General features: G+C 41.4%; 1 protein-coding gene across 1 annotated transcript in view; it reads left to right on the forward strand.

Annotated features, from left to right (window-relative positions):
• Window positions 1-17,686, forward strand: part of KCMF1 (potassium channel modulatory factor 1) — a 55,483-nt gene extending 37,797 nt beyond the window's left edge. The window contains exons 4-7 of the mRNA XM_059833568.1: window positions 8,065-8,166; window positions 12,222-12,396; window positions 14,990-15,269; window positions 16,999-17,686. Of these exons, the coding sequence (XP_059689551.1) occupies window positions 8,065-8,166; window positions 12,222-12,396; window positions 14,990-15,269; window positions 16,999-17,260 (819 nt within the window). The 3' untranslated portion in view covers window positions 17,261-17,686. The remainder of the gene's footprint in view (window positions 1-8,064; window positions 8,167-12,221; window positions 12,397-14,989; window positions 15,270-16,998) is intronic.
• The last annotated feature ends 2,983 nt before the right edge of the window (window positions 17,687-20,669 follow it).

Raw genomic sequence — 20,669 nt, forward strand, 5'->3', positions numbered from 1 at the left:
GAGTAGGAGAAACTAGGTTAGCAGAATGACATCCAGGGTGCTCTTGTCTGGTAAACTGTTGTACCATAGATTCCTAGAAAAATGTGAATGCTTGAAGAGGATTACTCATCACCAATACATTGCGAAGAAATTACTTATAAATAGGTTTTCTATTCTAATAGTCTAGTTTTCTTAACTTCCAAGGAATTCTGTGGAAGAAAATGAACCTTTCCTCTCCATGTCTATTAAGGATCTTGTGCAAAGGAGTGATAGGGGAGGTGGTTTGTCCACCTTCTTGAGACTCAAAGGTGTTCTGATCTTTCTTAAAAACATATGAAGTGAAATAGTTTGCTTCACAATCAGTTGCACTGTAGGATCATAATTTAACTTAGTGACACACTGCAATTTTTGTCATCTCCTTGAGTTTTTCTTTAACTTTGCAGCTTCCAAACGTAGCGTCAGTCATTGAAAGTTCCACGTTTGGATGACCTTTCTTTGGTGGCTTAGTATTGCAATTCTGATTTGCACCACTTGAGGTCAGTGATATGTTCCTGACAGACTGTTAAGATTCTAGGTTTTTAAATTGGACACATCCTTGTTTGCAGCTGTGACTTCTAGAACTCAGTACATAAAGCCTGAATTAGTGATTATAGACACCTGCTACTCCACTGATTCCTGCAAGAGTTGTGTATTTAAAAAAAAATGAAAAAATAATTCTTTCCTTTTTGTGAGTCAGTCTGCAACATTGTTCTGTCTTTGTTCCAAACAATGATAAAAGACAATATTTTAATCCTTGAACATGATTGTATGTGTCTGTGTTAACTTTTGAATCTGAGTTTTGTGAAACATGTTTACTGTGCATGCACATAAAACTACTTGGGTACTGCCACCTTACTGTAGATAGTGAAAGGCTACAACATTACTAAAGAGGAAAATATTACGGATTCTAAATGTTTGTTTAGGCTTTCAAGCAATTATTTCTGTTTAGATATTGAGCTTGTAGTCCTTGTATTATCTCTGTCCATCCAAAGATGTGGTTTATTTTAGATATTGTAAGATCTGTAAGGAAAGTTTGCAGGGATGGAATCACTTTTATTTTACAGCCCCCAACCCCCTCTGCCCCCTGCTTTTCAAAGAACAAGTCAAAGGATTTTTGGTCCATTAAATTTTGTCATTTTTATGTTCAGAGTGGTGCAGATAAGAAACTAACTTTCTGCTGGTTTTTCTCAGGTATTTGGTATGTACAGCAACGTTAGGTACTTGTGGGCAGGAATCACAGACTGGCTGAGGTTGGAAGGGACCTCTGGTGGTCATCTTGTCCAACCCCCTGCTCAAGCAGGGCCGCCTACATCTGTTTGCCCAGGACCATGTTCAGGCAGCTTTTTAATATCTCTGAAGATAGAGACTCCACAGCCTCTGTGGACAACCTGTGCCAGTGCTTAGTCACACTCACAGTGAACAAATGTGTCCTGATGTTCATGAGGAACCTCTTGTGTTAGAACTTGTGCCCACTGCCTCCTCTGGTCCTGTTACTGGGCACCACTGAAAAGAGCCTAGCTTCATCTTCCTTTCACCCTCCCTTCAGATATTTACGGACATTCATAAGATTCGTGCCCCCCGCCCCCCCCCCCCCCCCCGCCCCCGAGTCTGCTTTTCTCCAGGCTGAACAGTCCCAGCTCTATCAGCCTTTCTTCATAGGAGAGATGCTCCAGACTTGTATTCATCTTTGTATCCCTTTCCTGGACTCTCTCCAGTATGTGCATGTGTCTCTTGTATGCAGAGCCCAGAACTGGGCACAGTAACCCAGGTGTGGCATCACCAATGCTGAATAGAGGCAAAGGATCATGACTCTTGGCCTGCTGGCAACACTTTTCCTAATGCAGCCCAGGACACCTTTAGCTTTCTTTGCTGCAGGGGCACATTGCAGGCTCATGGTCCATCAGGACCCCCAGGTCCTCTTCTGCAAAGCTGCTTTCCAGCTGAGTGGCCTCCAGTCTGTGCTGGTGCCTGGGGCTGTTCCTTCCCAGGTGCAGGACTTTGCACTTCCCCCTGTTGAACTTCATGAGGTTCCTGTTGACCCATTTCTCCAGCCTGTGGAGGTCCCTCTGAATGGCAGCACAGCTCTCTGGCATATCAGCCACTCCTCCCCGTTTGGTGTCATCAGCAAAATTCCAACTGATCACCACCTTCTGAGCCATTAAGCCAGTTTTCATTCCACCTCACTGTCTGCTTATCCACCCTGTGCATCAACAGCTTGTCTATGAGGATCCTATGGGAGACAGTGTCAGAGGCCTTACTGAAGTACAGGTAGACAATATCCACTGCTCTCCAGTCGTCTACCAGGCCATTCACTTCATCATAGAAGTTTATCAAGTTGGTCAAGTTGGTTCCCTTCTGTGAAGCCATGCTGACTACTCATGATGATTTTCTTGTCTTTAATGTGCCTGAAAATTACGTCCAGGATTAGCTGCTCCATCACCTTCCCAGGGATCAAGGTGAGCTGATCAGCCTGTAGTTCCCCAGGTCCTCCTTCTTGCCCTTCTTTAAGATAGGAGTGACATTTGCTGTACTCCAGTCCTCAAGTACCTCTTCCAGTTGCCATGATTGATCAACGATTGAGAACAGCCTCGCAATGGCATCTTCCAGCTCCCTCAGTGCTTGTGGGTGCATCCCGTCACAGCCCATGGACTTAAGTATGTCCAGTTCACTTAAACATTCTCTAACCTAATTCTCTTCCACCAGGGGAATATCTTCCTTGCTCCACACTTTCCCTCTGTCTCCAGGGCCTCAAATTCCTGAAGGCCAGTCTTGCTAGTAAAGGCTGAGGCAAAGGAGGCATTCAGTACTTCAGGCTCTTCTGTGCCCTGTGTAACCAGGTCCCCCATCTTTTAAGCAATGGGCCTGCATTTTCCCTAGTTGTCTTTTTGTTGCCTATGTACGTCTGGAAGCCTTTTTTGTTGCCTTTGAGATAGCTCGCCAGATTCAATTCCATTTGGGCTTTAGCTTTCCTTACTTTGTCCTGGGATGCTCGGATAATGTTTCTGTATTTCTCCCAGGTCACCCTAGGAGGGTAACCTCTGTATGCTTCCTTTTGGTGTTTGAGTTTGGCCAGGAGCATCTTGTTCATCCATGTCAGCCTCCTGGCATTTTTGCCTGACTTCCTATTCACTGGGATGGAACACTCCTGAGCTTGGAGGGGATGTTCCTTGAATGCTAACAAGCTTTCTTGGGACCCCTCTACCCTCCAGGGCCTTATCCCACAGGACTCCTCCAAGCAGATATTTAAAGGCGCCCAAGTCTGCTCTTCTGAAGTCCAGGGTTGTGAGCTTGTTTTTCACCTTCCTCCCTGCCCTCAGGATCCTAAACTCCATTGCAAGGTCACTGCAGTCAAGGCTGCCTTTGACCTTTGCATCCCGAATGAGCGCCTCCTTGTTGGTGAGTATGAAGTCCAGCAGAGCACCTCTCCTCATTGGCTCTTTTGTTGCTTGGAGGAGGAAGTTATCATCAGTGCACTCCAGGAACCTCCGGGATTGCTGTAATGCTGTGTTGTCCCTCCTGGAGATAGCGGGGTGGTTGAAGTCCCCCATGAGGATCAGGGCCTGCAAGTGTGAGGCAGTTTCTGTATGTCTCTAGAGGGCCTGATCCATTTGTTCTTCATGGTCAGGTGGCCTATAGTTGACACCCACTATAATGTCACCTTCGCCTGTCCTTTCTTTAGTCCTAACCCATAAACTCTCCATCAGCTCTTCTTCCATCCCCAGGCAGAGCTTCAAGCATGCCAGCTGCTCTCTCACATAAAGGGCAAGCCCCCCTTCCTCTTCTTAAGAGCCCCCTTCCTCTCCTTTCTAAAGAGCCTGTATCCCTCCATTGCAATACTTCAGTCATGGGAGCCATCCCACCATGTCGCCGTGATCCCATGAAGATCGTAGCCCTGCAACTGCACGCGGATCTCTTAACTCATCATAGTTATTTCCCATGCTGTGTGCATTAGTATACAGGCACTTTGGAGAGGCATCCGAGCATGTTGAGGTCCTGGAGATGAACGCCAGGAGGAGAGTTTGGTATTTCCTTGGAGGTGATTATTTTAATTCTGGGTACTTTAATTGAAAATTATACTGGTGTCTATGGAAGTAGTCATAAGTTTTGTGATTAAGTCTCTAAGGCTACACACTAAAAAGAATAAATCGTATGATTTTGGTGAGTACTAAAACCTTAGCAATTACCAGTATTTCTTCACTAGTAAATATCTGAGTGTAATGGTAAGTGTTACAAGGCAAGTACAGAAATCTGGCTGTCAGTGTGGTGATTGTGATTGTTGGTGTTGGGTTTCAGGTTAGTCGACCATTCCAAATAAAATGCAGCATGCAACTAGAAGTCTGCTAGCATTGTAAATGCAAAAAATTTAGGGAACTTCATCAAATGTCATCTTTGAATCTCATTTCAGAACAGAGACGCAAATTTTCTACTATATTGCACTGCAGCAACTTTCTCATGTTTAGCAAGGCAGTAACTAAGCTGTTTGTACATGGACTGTAAGGACTAGGTTCACAGAATCACTAAGGTTGGAAAATACTTGTATTAACTCTAACTAACTCTAACCATCAACCAAAAAAAACCACCACCATGCCCATTAAGCCATGTCCCACAATGCCACGTCCACACGTTCCTTGAACACCTCCAGGGAGGGTGACTCCACCACTTCCCTGGGCAGTTTATTCCAGTGTGTCACCACTCTCTCAGTAAATAAATTTTTCCTAATATCCAGTCTGTATCTCCCCTGGCGCAACTTGAGGCCATTTCCTCTTGTCCTATCACTCATCACTTGGGAGAAGAGACCAACACCCACCTCTCTGCAATCCCCCTTTCAGGTAATTGTAGAGAGCGATAAGGTCTTCCCTCAGCCTCCTCTTCTCCAGACTGAACAACCCCAGTTCCCTCAGCCGCTCCTCATAAGACTTGTGCTCCAGACCCCTCACCAGCTTCGTCGCCCTTCTCTGGACACACTCCAGCACCTCAATGTCCTTCTTGTAGTGAGGGGCCCAAAACTGAACACAGGATTCGAGGTGCGAACTCACCAGCGCCGAGTACAGGGGCACGATCACCTCCCTACTCCTGCTGGCCACACCATTTCTGATACAGGCCAGGATGCCATTGGCCTTCTTGGCCACCTGGGCACACTGCTGGCTCATATTCAGCCGGCTGTTGACCAACACCCCCAGGTCCTTTTTTGCCGGGCAGCTTTCCAGCCACTCGTCCCCAAGCCTGTAGCGTTGCATGGGGTTGTTGTGACCCAAGTGCAGGACCCGGCACTTGGCCTTGTTGAACTTCATCCAGTTGGCCTCGGCCCATCGATCCAGCCTGTCCAGATCCCTCTACAGAGCCTTCCGACCCTCAAGCAGATCAACACTCCCTCCCAACTCGGTGTCATCTGCAAACTTGCTGAGGGAGCACTCAATCCCCTCATCCAGATCATCGATAAAGATATTAAACAAGACCGGCCCCAAAACTGAGCCCTGGAGGACTCCGCTTGTGACCAGCCGCCAACTGGATTTCGCTCCATTCACCACAACTCTCTGGGCTCGGCCGTCCAGCCAGTTTTTTACCCAGCTAAGAGTGCACCTGTCTAAACCACGATTGGCCAGCTTCTCCAGGAGAATACTGTGGGGAACAGTGTTGAAGGCTTTGCTGAAGTCCAGACAGACAACATCCACAGCCTTTCCCTCATCCACTGGGCGGGTCACCTGGTCATAGAAGGAGATCAGGTTGGTCAAGCAGGACCTGCCCTTCATGAACCCATCCTGGCTGGGCCTGAGCCCTTGGTTGTCCTGCACGTGCCCTGTGAGCGCCCTCAGGATGAACCTCTCCATAATCTTCCCCGGCACCGAGGTCAGGCTGACAGGCCTGTATTTCCCCGGATCCTTCTTCCAGCCTTTCTTGTAGATGGGCATCCCGTTGGCAAGCAAGGTTGTCAATATGTTGCTGATAAAATTGAGGAGAGCTTTTCTTGCTGTAATGAAATAGACAACGTGAGGCAATTTGAATGGTTACTGTTTCATTTGTGAAGATTACAGTGTCTCCTGTTGAGGTTACAGAAAAACTGTCACTTAAAGTGGGTACATTGTATGTAAATAGGGAGGTAGTGGTAACATGAGCAGGTATTTTGTGAGTGAAATTGACTTAGGACTTTGCAGTCGTCTTTCAGACATTGAGGGTAAAGTGATGATTTTTTGTGCAAATGATCATAACTTCAGGAGAAACTTCTGACAATGTTTTGCTTTCATCTGCACCATTTGTTCATGCATGTTCTATTGACAAGGATTTTGAGCTGTGTCACACTTAATCAGTGATGCTGCAATCTTTGTTGTGATTTTGCCAGACCTTGTGCTTAACTATATTTTTGTTTGTATATAACAATGCTTCAGTAACTTTCCCAGTCTGAGTTCTTGGAAGTTTAGTTCATGTTTAGACTTAGGATTAGGATACTTAGAGTCCCTCCTTCTCATTATTCTTTATAACTTTTTCTTAGCTGATGTTTTTCTGAGGACTGTCTTTTCTTTTCAGGCAAATATGCACAGTTCGTAACGCCTTTGTCCTGTTAGCAAAAGAGCTCTCTTTTGCTTTGCTGCTTTCAGAAATGTGTTGTTCTTCTCATGTTGGGGTTTTGCTTCCTCAGAGTAGCTTAAATGAAAAAAGATTGCTTTGAAGGTGTTGTCTCCTATTGGTATGAAACACATTCTTGAAGATTAAGCGGCTTATTTATAAGTTTATGGACTTTAGAACCATCTGTCCAATATACATCCATTCTTATGTCCCTGCAGGGTAGCTGTATGATATGTTAGCGTAGTTGACTATTTATTATATTACGCTGTAATAAGATGTTTTTGCTCTGTAGTGTGTGTCCTTGTATGGCTTCTGTAGTGGTGACAAATCTGGGAAGAAGAGTTATGCTGAACATTGAAAATAACGGAAGGGATTGTAGCAAAAAGCTTTTAAAATGCCTGGTTTTCTGCTCAGAGCTGACTACTAAAATTAAAGTGGCATTAGAGATGTAGCAGCTGCTCTCAAAAGCAGCTGAGATTTTGCAGTAAACTTATTTCAAGACCTTGTCCTCACCTCCATAAAAGTAAGACAGATGTGTGTGCTATTATATAGGTGTTCTTAATGCCCACAGTCTTTTGAGATCTACTGTCAGCAACTCGAGTATATGCATGAACAGCACTGGGAACCTGGGTTTTATGTTGCAGCCAGAGTTGCTCCATAAAGACAAGACTATTTGACTGTGAGGAACGGACAGATAAATTCGTAGACAGCAGTTGCATTTAATTATCAAAGTGCTGTTAATTTGAGCACTTAACATTTTGGGGAAGGATTTTGTGGAATGGATTTTTTTTTTTTTTTTTGTCTGCCCCCTGTAAAACTTTAAAAACATTCTGCAAAACTACTGTAAAGAAAAATGGAAGATGCTTTTCAAGCTGTTTGTGTAGTCATTCAAAAACAATAATTATGGCAATTGTAATGGCGCTGTTTGTCTAATTAGTTAATGTGTGTTTTGGTTTAAAAAAACCACCAAGCCAAAGACAGATGTCACTGCCTTCTCCCAAAATACTGTTGTGTAGGGATATGGAGGTCAGCCCTTCTCTGTCAAACCTGTAGTTACACGCTGCCTGGATGGGTGATCTCAGTTTGATACCTCAGCAAATACCTACATGTGGTTTTGTTCTGAGTCCTCTGCTGGGGTGAGTGTCAAGCAGGTGAACAGTAATCCTGTGTAATCAAACTCTACTGTCAGTGGCAGAATTGGCATACAAAGACCAATTTTCAAGACATTGCAAATTGAATTTGAAAATTCTAGCTCTGGTTTTCATAGCATTCTGAAAATCATTAAGTAAAAGATGTCTAAATAAATGTCTGCGCCTGAGTACATTTTCTGGGTTTTTTTGAATATGTTGCTGTCCATGTGCTTGTGAATACCTAGAATGTGATTTTAAAGCATAAGAATCAATGTCTAATGATTGACTCATTGATACAAGTTCTGTTTTGTGTAAAATTTATAAAGTTTTTTTTTTCCTTGCTTTGTCATTTCAGATTTGTCCAATATGTGCAGCATTACCTGGAGGGGATCCAAATCATGTCACAGATGACTTTGCAGCTCATCTTACACTGGAACACAGAGCTCCTAGAGATTTAATATCCTTTCCAAGTTGAGGCAAAGGGGCTAGACTGTTTCATCTATTAGCTATGATGACTTGTTTTGATTTTTTCATAGTCTAAGGGTCATACCTCTGGTTTTCCTGGCACTTAAGTTGCTAAAGATCTGTATGTCAAAAATAAACAGGTTCATTTGCTAGTTTAGAAAGGTATAAATACCAGATTGTGAACAGACTGTAGGTGTACTTGACGGTGCTTTTTGCTCTAACAGCAAAAACATTTCCAGAACTTCGACACTGAGAGGTTTTTGTACTTGCACTGTGGTTTATCCTGCCTGATCATTAGTCTTGATTCTGCTTTATGTATCCAGATTCAGTAGTGTGCTGTAAGTATTTGTGACATGACGATGATGATCTGAGGATGATTCAAGTTTAGGTGGTTTTGACAAGTGATTTTAAACTTGCTTAACTGGTTTTAACATCATGTTTTACTAACATAATTTCATAGTGTTACCAACATTTTATAATATAACTTGGAAAATTTTCAGATTTCCTGGGAAATAGGATGTTGTCTTTCAGTTACCTTAGCAGCAGGTTATGCAGATTTATCTACGCTTGATGGCTGAAGAGCTGGAACTATTGTGTTTTTTTAATCCTTGTGTGCCCACCCCCCCCACCCCGATTAACTGATGGAATGTATTTTGATTTGGGCTTTTTATTTAATGACATGCAGGCTATGTAGCCTACCTACAGTAAGTAACCTCTCTGAAGTATTCCTTTGTGTCTCATATAAACAAACAGGCAAAAAGACTACATTATTACTTTGATAGTGGCTTTTTTGTTTAAAGATTTTTAAAAGGGAAAAAAGTAATCCAACCACTAGCAACTGGAGTAAAAAAAAAAAAATATTGAAACCCTAGCAACTGGAGTTCGTTACTCTAACAGAAGGGAGACAGCATTTAAGGAGATGGCTGCGTCTCAGTTATAACTGTGTTTGATTGCATTTAAGTTAGTGTTAAGATGGTTTAGGGTCAGGACAGACTGACCCTAGGGTCAATTACTACACAAGTTAATTACTGCACAATAATGGTATCAGTGTAAAGGAGTTTGGGTGTTTATTTGTTCTGTGAAAGAGTAACTAATAATGCGAAGAACACTACAAAGTTAGATAAAAGCAGTTATCTCTACTTCACCTTTCCCTGTGGACAGGAGAAGGGCTCAGCAGTTGGGAGGAGCAGGGTGCTGACTGCGGTGGCTCTGGCCATTTGAGCTTGGTCCCAGGCATCCAGGGAAGTCCTCCATGGTCAGATGTCCCCCAAGGCAGAGTTGTGCCATCCGCCCTTTTGGGTGGAGGTGGGAGGAGATTGATGAGGGGAGAGCATCTTCCAAACCATTGGATCTTTCCTGGCCTTTGGACGGTTCTGAGATGTTGCTTGATGACTGGTGTAGTGAGTCACTGAGCAATTTTTCTTGTATCAGTTTAGTTCTGCTCCTTCTACCAATTGCGAGTTTTTCGTAGCACCTGCCTAATATGCTTTTTCTAACAAAATTTACATCCCTAATAACTACATAGCAATGTACCAAAGTTTAAAACTGTGGGCCTCCAACATTGGCTTAACTGTGCTGTCGGCCAGGCAGATTAAATTTTCCCAGTTACAGAGTGAAATTAATTTCCTACTGAAATGAACAAGATGTTTGACTAGAGTTCATCTTCTGCAGCTTTTCTCCCCCTCCAGGATCAAGAGATGCCACCAGATAAGTTTTAATTTGGGAATGTTTGAGCTAGAAAAATCAATCTTTTCCGATACAGAGTAAGGCTTCAATGTCAGTTTATCCCAAAATTGATCTTTCTTAGATATATTTTGGGAATACGTTGTCTGTGGTTCAGCATTAAAGGCTACGCATGTAGAATTTTCTGCTTGTACACTGTTGCTTCAATGATCAGTGTTGTCAAGTCTCCAAAACCTGCAGGAAGTGTATTCTGAAGAGGCTGTTCCATGTTGGGCTCTGCATCCTGTCTAGCAACAGGCAGGTCTAAAGTAGGAGAAAAGGAAGAGGAGATGCCCCTTTTCATACAGAGTCTGGCAGCGTAGGAAAGAATAACTGTCAAAGTCAGGGAGCTGTTAGAAAGTTGCTCTCTGATACCATTATATTGCTGTTCTAAACATCTTCATATGAAGTTAAAACTGTACAGATCAACTCTGTGCTCTGTAGCAACCTTCATGTACAAAAAGGAGATAGGGAGGAGGCTCTTCGCTTGTACTTTTTCTAGAGTGAAGATAGTCTGAGGTAAGCTTTTATTGTTGGGTCTGCTAGAGTTCTGAGGAGTGGCCTCATCTTCCAAGTATTGATTAGACACATGTGGTTTATTTTGGTTCTGTTTTTTGTGGGTTTTTTCCTGAAGTTGTCCCATGAAGGCTGCATGTGTTTCTTGTTATAAACCTTGTGCAGCCATTGCAAGGTATGTCCTTTATTTCTACAGTCTGGGAAGGCAGCTTTTTAAAGCCCAGTTTCTTATTTTAGCAGGAAAATATTTGAAAATTTATTAAATACAGCTTTTCAGCATCAATCATACAAATAGTTTTTGCATGGCTATTCAGTTTGGCTATCTGTTTGTCACAAGTCAGGGTTTGCAGAAGTTTTTCTTACTCTAGCATAGCTGATAAGACTTGGGTACACACTTAGCTAGTATTTAAAGAGTGATGTTTATTTCAAAACACTTTAAAAGCTGCACTTAGAAAAGTTACGCCACAGTCCTGTGTCTGCTAGAAAAATCCCCAGATACGGGCCTTTTCTACCAGGTCTGGTTATGAAAAGCTTGCCAAACTGCATGGGGGCAGTAGTCCATCTAATACAGTATCTCGTCTCCAGCAGCATCCAGTTTTAGCACACTCAGAGGTGCAAGGCAGTCTGTGCTAAGCAAAGTGCGTTCTGTGCCAGGGAGATTTTCTTCTTGCACCCTAGATGTTAGTGTTTTACACTGTAGCATAACTAATAGGTTTGAAAGAGGCAAACCCTCAGTAAAATCTTTTTGTAATAGCTGAAAGTTCTTTCTTGCCATGAGAAGTCTAGTAATTTCTTTCAGTCTTAATTTCTTGACCTCCATGACATCCTGAGGTTCTGCACTGCAGTGGTGTTTTATGAAAAGTACATTGGACACTACTGTTACACAGTAATGGATACCATGAGTAGTAAGAATGCTATTATAATAATAAAGAACATGGGAGATAGGAGGACCTAAGCTAAAAGTCTAGTAACAGTAAAATAAAATATTCAAGCCGACGCTATTTCATTTTCCACTAGTGAATTATACTAGTTATTTTAAAATAAAAGGAAGCCTTATCTGGACTGTCTTGGAGGAATGAATGTTAACAACTTTCTGACAAATGTGTTGATTGCCTCTTAATTTATATGAGAAAACATATAAAAGGTATGACTTCAAATATAAGCATCTGATATGGAGAAGTGGGGGGAAATGGGAAAATGAAAGGCATAACTGCAATTAGTGGTGTTTCTTTGGCTAAAATAGGAAAGTTGAAACAAAGGGGTGTGATAAAAGTGCTGAATAATCCAGAAACCTACAATTTCTTAAGCATTGAAGTGATGAAATGTCTTTGATAAAAGCATGAAGTACAAAAGTCAAAAGGAAAACAATAATTATTATGTATTTTTGATAAGAATGGCAATAAACTTTTTTATTATTTTTCAATACTTCAGAATTGGGGAGGGAGAGTAAAATCCCCATGTCTCTGTAACAAGCTTGTCTGAACATGCATTTGTCAGAGTTTTCAGATTACTGAGTAAAAAACTTTGATCTAAAAAGACCCCTAAGAAATTAATCCTGATGTCTCTTAGACATCATAAAAAGCTGGAGAAATACCAAGAGTTTGGTGTACACAGTACACAGTATCTTGAGTTCAGATCAGTAAGTCCAACTTGCACCATAGCTACAGTGCACCTTAGCTTTGCTTCAGAAGCTGAATCATTATTTTAATGAATGAAGAACAGTGGGCACTTGAGTATTTCACCCATCAAATGTTCTGGTCATTTAACACGCAATGCTAAACAGTTCTGTTTTCTTAACTTTTTGGTTACGATGAATCCAGTGGTGTTCGGCATGTACGTAGAATGTTCCACCCAGGCCGGGGTTTGGGAGGCCCCCGTGCACGTAGATCAAACATGCACTTTACTACCAGTTCCCCTGGTGGGCTTTCATCTTCTCAGAGTTCATATTCTCCAAGCAATAGAGAAGCCATGGATCCTATAGCTGGTAAGAGCTGTAACTACGAATTTTACCCCCGTGTCTCTTTTACACAGAGGAAGTAAAATTCAGTTTGATAATAGTTGCTCTGCTTTCTGTTGTTACGAAGCTGCTGCATGTATAGATATGCTCCACAGTGCACGTGTGATTTGATGGCTGCTTGCAGGTGAGCAGCGTGCTTGGTTGGGTTGTCTCAGGGCCTGCGCATGGAGATGCTGAAGCTGAAACCGCTGCCTGTAGTTTGTGCTTTTAATTCTAGACAGTATGGCTTATTCCCAAACCTAATGTGTGCACAAGTGTTGTATATTTTTACAAGTGATTGTGTCCAACTTCCATCAGCTACTTCAGTACATCTCATTTTTATTTGCGAAGTGGATAAAGTGTTTATGGAGGAGAGTACCTGTCTCAATGAACATGAAATTGGCTGAATTTGAGTATTAATGGGCATTTAAAATACGTTCAGTTTGCATTTAGGCTGCTGTTTGAATGCCAGACTTGCTAATATCATGGGGTTTTTTTTTAGGTGTACTTGTAAGTTCTTATATAAATGTACTATTGCAAGTATTTGCAGTGTATTTTGGTCAAGTTTAGAAAAACTGTGAATGGGGGAAGGGTGTCTCATTTTCAAGACCAGAAAATAATGAAGATGTGTCTTTAGGATTCCCAGGAATAACTTGTTTGGCATATGTTTAGTTTTTGATGTGAAAATAACTTTTTTTACAGGAAAGAAAAAATAGAGACTGAAGATCATTCTGAAAACAAACATAACTTTTCCTAAGGGGAAATCTAAACGATTTTATGCGGTGGTCTTTGACCATGCCAGCGTGTCAGGGAAACCTCAGAACTTCTGCCATAAGCCACCTTTGCTTCAGATGCCAAGAAGGCGTAATGCTTAAACTGGAGCTTCCTACTATCATGTTGTGACTTCTTCAGGGGAGGCAGCCAGCTAGCCAGCTTAATGAGGCATTGCTCCTGAAAGGGGAGCTGTGTCTGCACTGCCTTCCTTAATCATGGTCCCCTTGCCTGAGTTCTACTGGCTCTGGTGCACTGCTGGCCTGCTGTGACCTGATTTAACTCATTGAATTATCTGGGAAGAAGTATCCCATCAAGAGAAGAAACTAAGTTAAGCGAGATCACAGGAGGGTCTGAAAAGAACTAGTTTGTTCAAGGAGTGAGGATGTTTGTGAAGCCTCCAGTGCAAGACCTTGTCTTTCACTTACAAGGGCAGCTAGTTCAGCTCAGTTAAATGTGCGGTGGCTGCTGAGGTTTGTTTTCAGCCTCACAAGGCTTTCCCACTTAGCAGCATTAAATGTGGGATAAAATGGCATTCTTCTGAATCTTTTTTCGTTTTTGGTGGAAGCTGTGTTTTTACATTTAGAGTTCAGTTGCACACTGAGCTGGGTGTCCTCCTCATACCAAGACTGTCTCGCGCTCGCATCTGCTTCAAAGTACTGTTTCAGTATACTCAAAGCTTAAACTTATGCTTTAACTTACAGTGAGAATAAATACATCTAAATCTTGTCTGGAAGTTTGATATGTCTTCCCTTTTACTGTGGCATTTTCTAGTAATTACAATGGAATTAAAAGTTATTTAATCTTGGGATTGCTATCAGTGCTGGTAAAAATTACTTGACCATCCTGAGTTCCTGACATGGAAAACAACTGTATTTTGCTTTATTCCCTCAAAAAAAGCCTTATTTAGAAGGATTATATTTTGTTAATGCAATGGAAGGAAAATTGTCATGACCTATATAGTAACTTTGTAATGTAGAGGTGGGAGGCAGGAGAAGTATCGTCCCATGCTTCCTCTGCCCTTGCATCAACTACAACAAGCAGGTGATAAAAGAAGTACCTTCTACACAGGGTGTAGAATAGATTCTGCAGTAATGCACTGAGCAGTAATTTGCTGCTAATATTTATTTCAAAAAATTCTTTGTGGATGAAACTTAATATAAGCTTTCCATCCCTCTGAATTGGAAGACTTAAGGACAGAGTTCTTTTAATTGCTAGGCCTTCTCTGTACTTCTGGCAGAAATAAAAATTCATGAGCAAAAATACTTGATGTGAGGCAATACTTTAATATGTTTTCTTAAGTAAGTATTTTTTATTAAATGTTTGAAGCAATGGTATGATATTTCTCTCTTTGCTGCAGCACAGCTTCCCTCTGGGATATTGGAAGGTGAAGCCTGTGTTTTGAGGAAACATTTGTTGACAGAGGAAAGTGAAGTCACGAACCAAAGCCAAAATGAAGTAGTTTCTTAGTGAATCGCTATTTTGACTTGATGTTTCAGAGAATTACTGCAGAGGATATAATTTGCCATGCATTCTGTGTAGATTGGCTCTTCTGTTATTTTGAAGGCATTAAACTTTGACTTTTTATTAAGAATAAATCTGCATAAATCAGTCTTAATCTTCCTTACTCTTTGAGACATGGAATGCTAGGACTTTTTTCAAGAATTTCGTGGGCTCTTCAGCATTGTTTGTTCTTTGATTTTATTGATTGAAAAAAGGATTTGATGCACTGAAATTCAGGGTGTATTCATTCTATTCTGTAATGCTTATTTAAGATCTTTCATCATAGAAACTTTCTCTTCTCTGGCAGAGCTTTTATCTCAGCTATCAGGCGTGAGGCGTTCTGCAGGAGGACAGCTCAGCTCCTCTGGCCCTTCTGCTTCTCAGTTACAGCAGCTGCAGATGCAACTGCAGTTGGAACGACAACATGCACAGGCAGCAAGACAACAACTGGAGACTGCTCGCAATGCAACTAGACGCACCAACACGATCAGTGTCAACACCACTATGACACAATCTACAACAACTAACACATCTAACACAGAAAACAGTCAGCAGACTATCCAGAATTCCCAGTTTCTTCTTACAAGGTAACTGTGTGTTTAATTCTATTTACCATCTTTGTTTGCCTTAGTCCTGATAGAGACATAGAGCTCAATGAAACTTAAGTGTTTGGAGTTAGGCACACGCCCTAGTAAAGCAGTGTCTGATCGAATATATCCCAGAGTTAATAGGCTCATTAACCATACAGAATGTATTAATGGTAGATGTCAGCAGTGGTCACAGAATGTGTACTACATAAAACTTACTTTATCCAGATTTCTAGCATGAGAGTAAAACTGGTAATTTGATATCCAAGAGTAGCAGTTTACAGCTGGCCCAAAGGGAATTATTCTGCTTTTGGAAAGCCAACTCCAGGAGCTGGCTGCAGAAATACCCTGTGGTGGTCTAGTGTTTGCAAAAAGGAGAGGCAATCTCACAAGTGCACTGTACTTCTGACGCACCTAGGCTGTGTTTAAAGGATTAGGCTTGAGTATAAATTTCTGCAAACCTTGAAAAGGAGGCTGGTTTTGACTTTTGGCTGAATTAAGTTCCTTATGACTCCAGGCAGGGGACTTCTGCCAGATCCTTCATCAAGTCTGTAGCCAACATACTGTGCTTTTGTTTGCATTTGTAACATCTTTTCAAACCTATTGTCTTGTCTGCTTCTAAGTAATGGGTGAACATTAGTTGCTGCATCTCAACTTAAAGAGGAACAAAAGGAATATTTCTTAACTAAGTTGTGCTTGTTTTTCCTACTACTTCCAACAAAATGAATGCATTTCCAGTGACACAAGCACATACACTGGAGCTGTATGGAGAGGGAGAGAGTCAGAAGATAGTATAGTTTAATAGGAAATTAATCTTTAGTAAAAGCTGAAGGTTGAATAGAGGTTTATATATTAATTATTTTAGAGACTGGATAACAAAGCAAATAAGTATTCTGTTAATTAATGGCATCCATTATCTGGTTTAGACATTATACTTGGATCCCAGGGTTATTTTAAAGAGGAGCCACCCACTACATCATTCCAGTTCTTTTAGAAGGCTGGCTATTCACCTGAAATAAAAATGTTTTCCAAATCTCCCCTGCTGTGGCCCCCCCATACATACTCTTGTTTGTCTGTTTGGTATTGTGAAAGAGTGTGGGCGTTTTAACGGCTTCTGTGTCAAGAAACCTGGATTTGAGTCAATCTAAATCTCATTTTTATCTAAGTGCAAAATAATACCATGTGACATCTTTCAATCAGAAACTTAAAGTACCCACAAGTGTCATAGATCGCGACTGCCAGAGTTGGAGCAAGCAATTTCCTTGCTTATCAGGGCATACACTATAACCTAGAAGTAGTGGTGGAATGAGTGTTGTATAGTGCTTTGGGATTCCCTAGGCTTTACACATGCAGTAATGTATTTTGTGACATATGTGAACTTAAAAGTTGACCTAGAAACAAAACAGGCATGCAGTGGGTGTCTAGGAAGTCACAACAGCCCTCCATAAAAGACTCCTGAATAGCAGGAAGCCTCACAGACAGCTTTTTATTTTCCTCTGGCTTTAGGCTCTGCTTTGAATGCTGTAGTGGCAACAGGGAAGGGGTGGTTTGTTAAATGCATGCCTGTTGTACTGAGGTGTCAGAGGTTGCCAGAGCTGCACATGTTGAAGGGCAAGCAGGACTATCTCAAAGGAGTGGTTTTCGAGTGCCTTTTGGTGCCTGTCAGTAGTGTCATTGGTGAAATGGGCTTTCACCAACTGCCTGTCTTCTCTTCCCTGCTGCTGTACAGGTTGAATGATCCGAAGATGTCGGAAGCAGAGCGTCAGTCAATGGAAAGCGAACGGGCAGACTGCAGCCTGTTTGTTCAGGAGCTTCTACTGTCCACTTTGATGCGGGAAGAAAGTTCTTCCTCAGATGAGGATGAGCGGGGGGAGATTGCAGATTTTGGTGCTATGGGCTGTGTAGATATTATGCCTCTAGATGTTGCTTTAGAAAACCTAAATTTAAAAGAGAGTAATAAAGGAAACGAGCCTCCTCCACCTCCTCTTTGATGACATCCCACTTTGCAGACAATGTCCTCTGTGCTGTATTTGCCAATGAAAGTGGACAACAACTATCTTGGGTTTGTTTTGGTGATTGTAATTTCAGGTCTGTCACTCTTGTTACATTGTGTACATTCAAAAGAAAGAGAGAAAAGATATATATGATAATCATTTCCACTTAACTAATTTTTACTTCTAGCAGGTAAATGTAGGTTGCAGTGCAGAGCAAAAAGCTCTGTGTCCTGTACCTTGACATGCGAAAGGCTCTCCTAATACTCCACATTCAAACTGAAGAGGAAAAAAATGAAAAATCTCTAATGAAGCTGCTGTGTGTATTTATGAATATTAATGAATAAAAACTGCTTGGATGGTTTACCTTAACTACTGCATGATGTTTTTTGCAGCGTGCATGAGTTTTAGTGACCTTGTCATTTAAAAATTTAAATACAAGGAGTAAAACTATAAAACCCAAAGCTTTCCCATTATTCAAAGGTTACGTGACAAAAAGGTTAGTGCTGACTAGCAGTTTGTGGCCACAAAGTAGCTTTTGAATAATATGTGACAGAATGACATCTCTGTGCTGTTCCCGCATGGGATGGAAACTCTGCAGTGGGATATATTGTCGTGACCAGGGTGTGGCATTTTGCTGTATGTGACCATTACGTTGCCCTGTTAGCCATCACCTCAATGTGGAGTTGAACTTCATTTTATGCATCTGTAGGAGACACAACAAGAAGGCCACTGCTGGAAGCTACTGCAAGGGGCTTTTGTGTGCCCTAAAATCAAATGATGTTCACTTTTGTTTAAAGTTTTTCCTTTTTGTGGTTGTTAAAATTTTTTTAATTGTTAAATATGTTTTATTCAGGTGTAGACAATTCATATTATTCACTGTGTTTAAAAAAAAGTTAACCTGGATCATGTTGTCTTAGTTTAAAAAGCCTTTCACAGTCTCAATCATATTTTGAGTTATTTATGTATTTGCTTCATAGTTTGCAGAGACCTGTCAGTATCAGGAGAGCTTGAGGATTTGGATTCCCAGATTGTCAGTACATCACAACTGAATTCTTAATGCTAACTTTAGCACCTTTTATTTATTGTTTCTTTTGGTTATTTTTGCTGGTATAAAAAATTTGAAAAAGCCTTTTAGCTGAATCGTGCCACCTACATGCCTATACTGTTAACGCTACTGGTTTGGAAAAAAAGACGGTATGGTGTTCTTGTGCATAGAAGTTTATAATAGCCTCAAGACAAGGACAGAAGGGGTATGTTTGGTTTTGGGTTTCTTTCCCTTTTTTTAGTGGGTTTTTTTGAATGTGAAGTTAGATTATAAAAACAAAAGTGCACACAGCTTCTGATGAAAATTTAAACTAGGCTTATATCATAATGGTGTCTTTCCAGATCTTTCTCACCTCACCCCCCTCTTCCTCTGTATCCTTCCATCTCTGCAGCATTGCTAGTGTTTTAGAGTAAATTTACAGACTTGAACACCAGATGGTGTTCTCAGCAGAACTGTGACATGTATGCTAATCCAAAATAACAGCAGCAAAAGAAGCAACCCCGTAGACTGAAGTTGAAGTTCCATTCCTTTTTTTTTTTTTTTTTTAAATCCTCAAATCCTGATTGTTTCCACATAGAGCAGTACTAGCTTTGTTTTCTTTTAGTCTCTGCAACAGAAAATGTTTCAAGGGAACTTTACATGAGGCCTCTAGTTATCCTGAGAGTTACCCCCAGTAGGGACTTTTTTTATTGATTGTTGAGGATTTTCAAAAATTTTTCAAGCTGTAGTCTTTTCAAACACATCTTCTGCACATTACAATAAGACACACGGTTCAATAAAGCATTTTCAAGACTGTTGTTCAGTTGATTTTCTTTGGTTTTGATGTATTATCCAGAGAGTTTTGTTCCAGAAATTTCTCTGCAGCTGTCTTCAATTCCAGCTGTATACAAAATCAGTTCATGTAGAAATCCTCAGTGATTGATATAAACACGTTTTAAAATCACATGCTTTGGAAGGTGATGAAGTATGTAATCCTAAACTCTTCACAGGTAGGTGAATTCAAGTTTCCGTAGAACAAGATGCATTTAAAATAGGCTTTTCTCAGTGTGCTGGTCTTTAGAATCAGTGAATGGCTGGTCTCCAGAGGCCACTTGAATTGCATGACTTCCACGCTCCACTTCCTTTCAAGAGGATGCAAACCAGTATTATCCATGTTCATTTAGAGACTGAGTATATGCGGACTTGGTTTTAAAGGTATTCTTGGGCATCATGTTAACTCTTACAAATCTTTGTTTGGGGTTTTTTTTTTTAGGTTTAGAAATAGTATGAAATGGCTACTAGGAAGGTGTTTATTCTAGTAGTCTGCCAATTCCCATTTGCAGGCAAGTGTTTTTGCTTCACAGAGTAAGCTTTGTTAGGGTAGTATACTTTCAAGGTGCTGAATTGAAAATAACCTTCAGGAACTTTGCGGGAGAATCATGTAGGGGGTTATTGCCTTTTCCCTGTGAAGGGGACAAAAAGAAACAAACCAAACCCCAAACAAAAAACCCCAAACAATATCCAACACACAATGCAAACACCACCCTTTCAGGTGGGAGGGCAGTGAAACCTGTATCAGACACTAGCGTGCATTTGTAAACTCTTGGTGAAGCTGGTGGGAGCCCTCACAGAGGTTTTGGTGCTGAATATACATTTCCTGGGTGTGCAGGTTCATAGCTGTGCTGGGACAGGTTCCAAGCTGCCTGCATGGTGCATGTGATGGACTGGGTGTTGTGCCTGTGTGCTGCTTTGGCACATGGCATTCCCCATGTTGCTGGTCGTGCACTGGAGGCTGCATCATCTTTTACTGTGCTGTCAGCAGAGAGCATGACAGCTTTCATTCTGGTGTCGGTCTTCAGCTATTAAGGACCCCCAAGGACCTTTTTGGGGAACGGGGCAGCCAGAAGAGCATATATTTGTTGCCAATATTTTATAGCAGTTGAAGGGATATGCAGACTTGAAGGTGTTGGGGAAGAAGTCCCACCAGACTGTTGTGGAAAACTTGCTTGGAGTTGCACTGTGTTCTGTTTGTAACTTGTGACCAGCTTTAGTAAGGGGTCTGTTACTTTTTTCTGTTTGGGTCAATGCCAAAGATACATACACAAGGTGGTGTGATAAACAAAGAAAATACATTTTAACTGCCATCCATCTTGAGTTTTACTTGCAGTTGTTGTGACTGCCTTCATCAATTCCCTGAGATGTTTAGGGCATGGGGGGTGGTTGCATTTTGGGTTGTTTTGTTTATTTTTTTTCCCCTCCTTCCTCTGTCCTTGTTTCAGGGTGGGTTTGTAAGACCTTCCTTCCTGGTGTGGAGTTGTGCTCCCAGGTGGCTTGTGGACATTGTAGCTTGGCCCAGAAACCAAACATCTAGATGTGTGCACT

Source organism: Gavia stellata, chromosome Z (assembly GCF_030936135.1).
Source record: "Gavia stellata isolate bGavSte3 chromosome Z, bGavSte3.hap2, whole genome shotgun sequence".
NCBI lineage: Eukaryota > Metazoa > Chordata > Aves > Gaviiformes > Gaviidae > Gavia > Gavia stellata.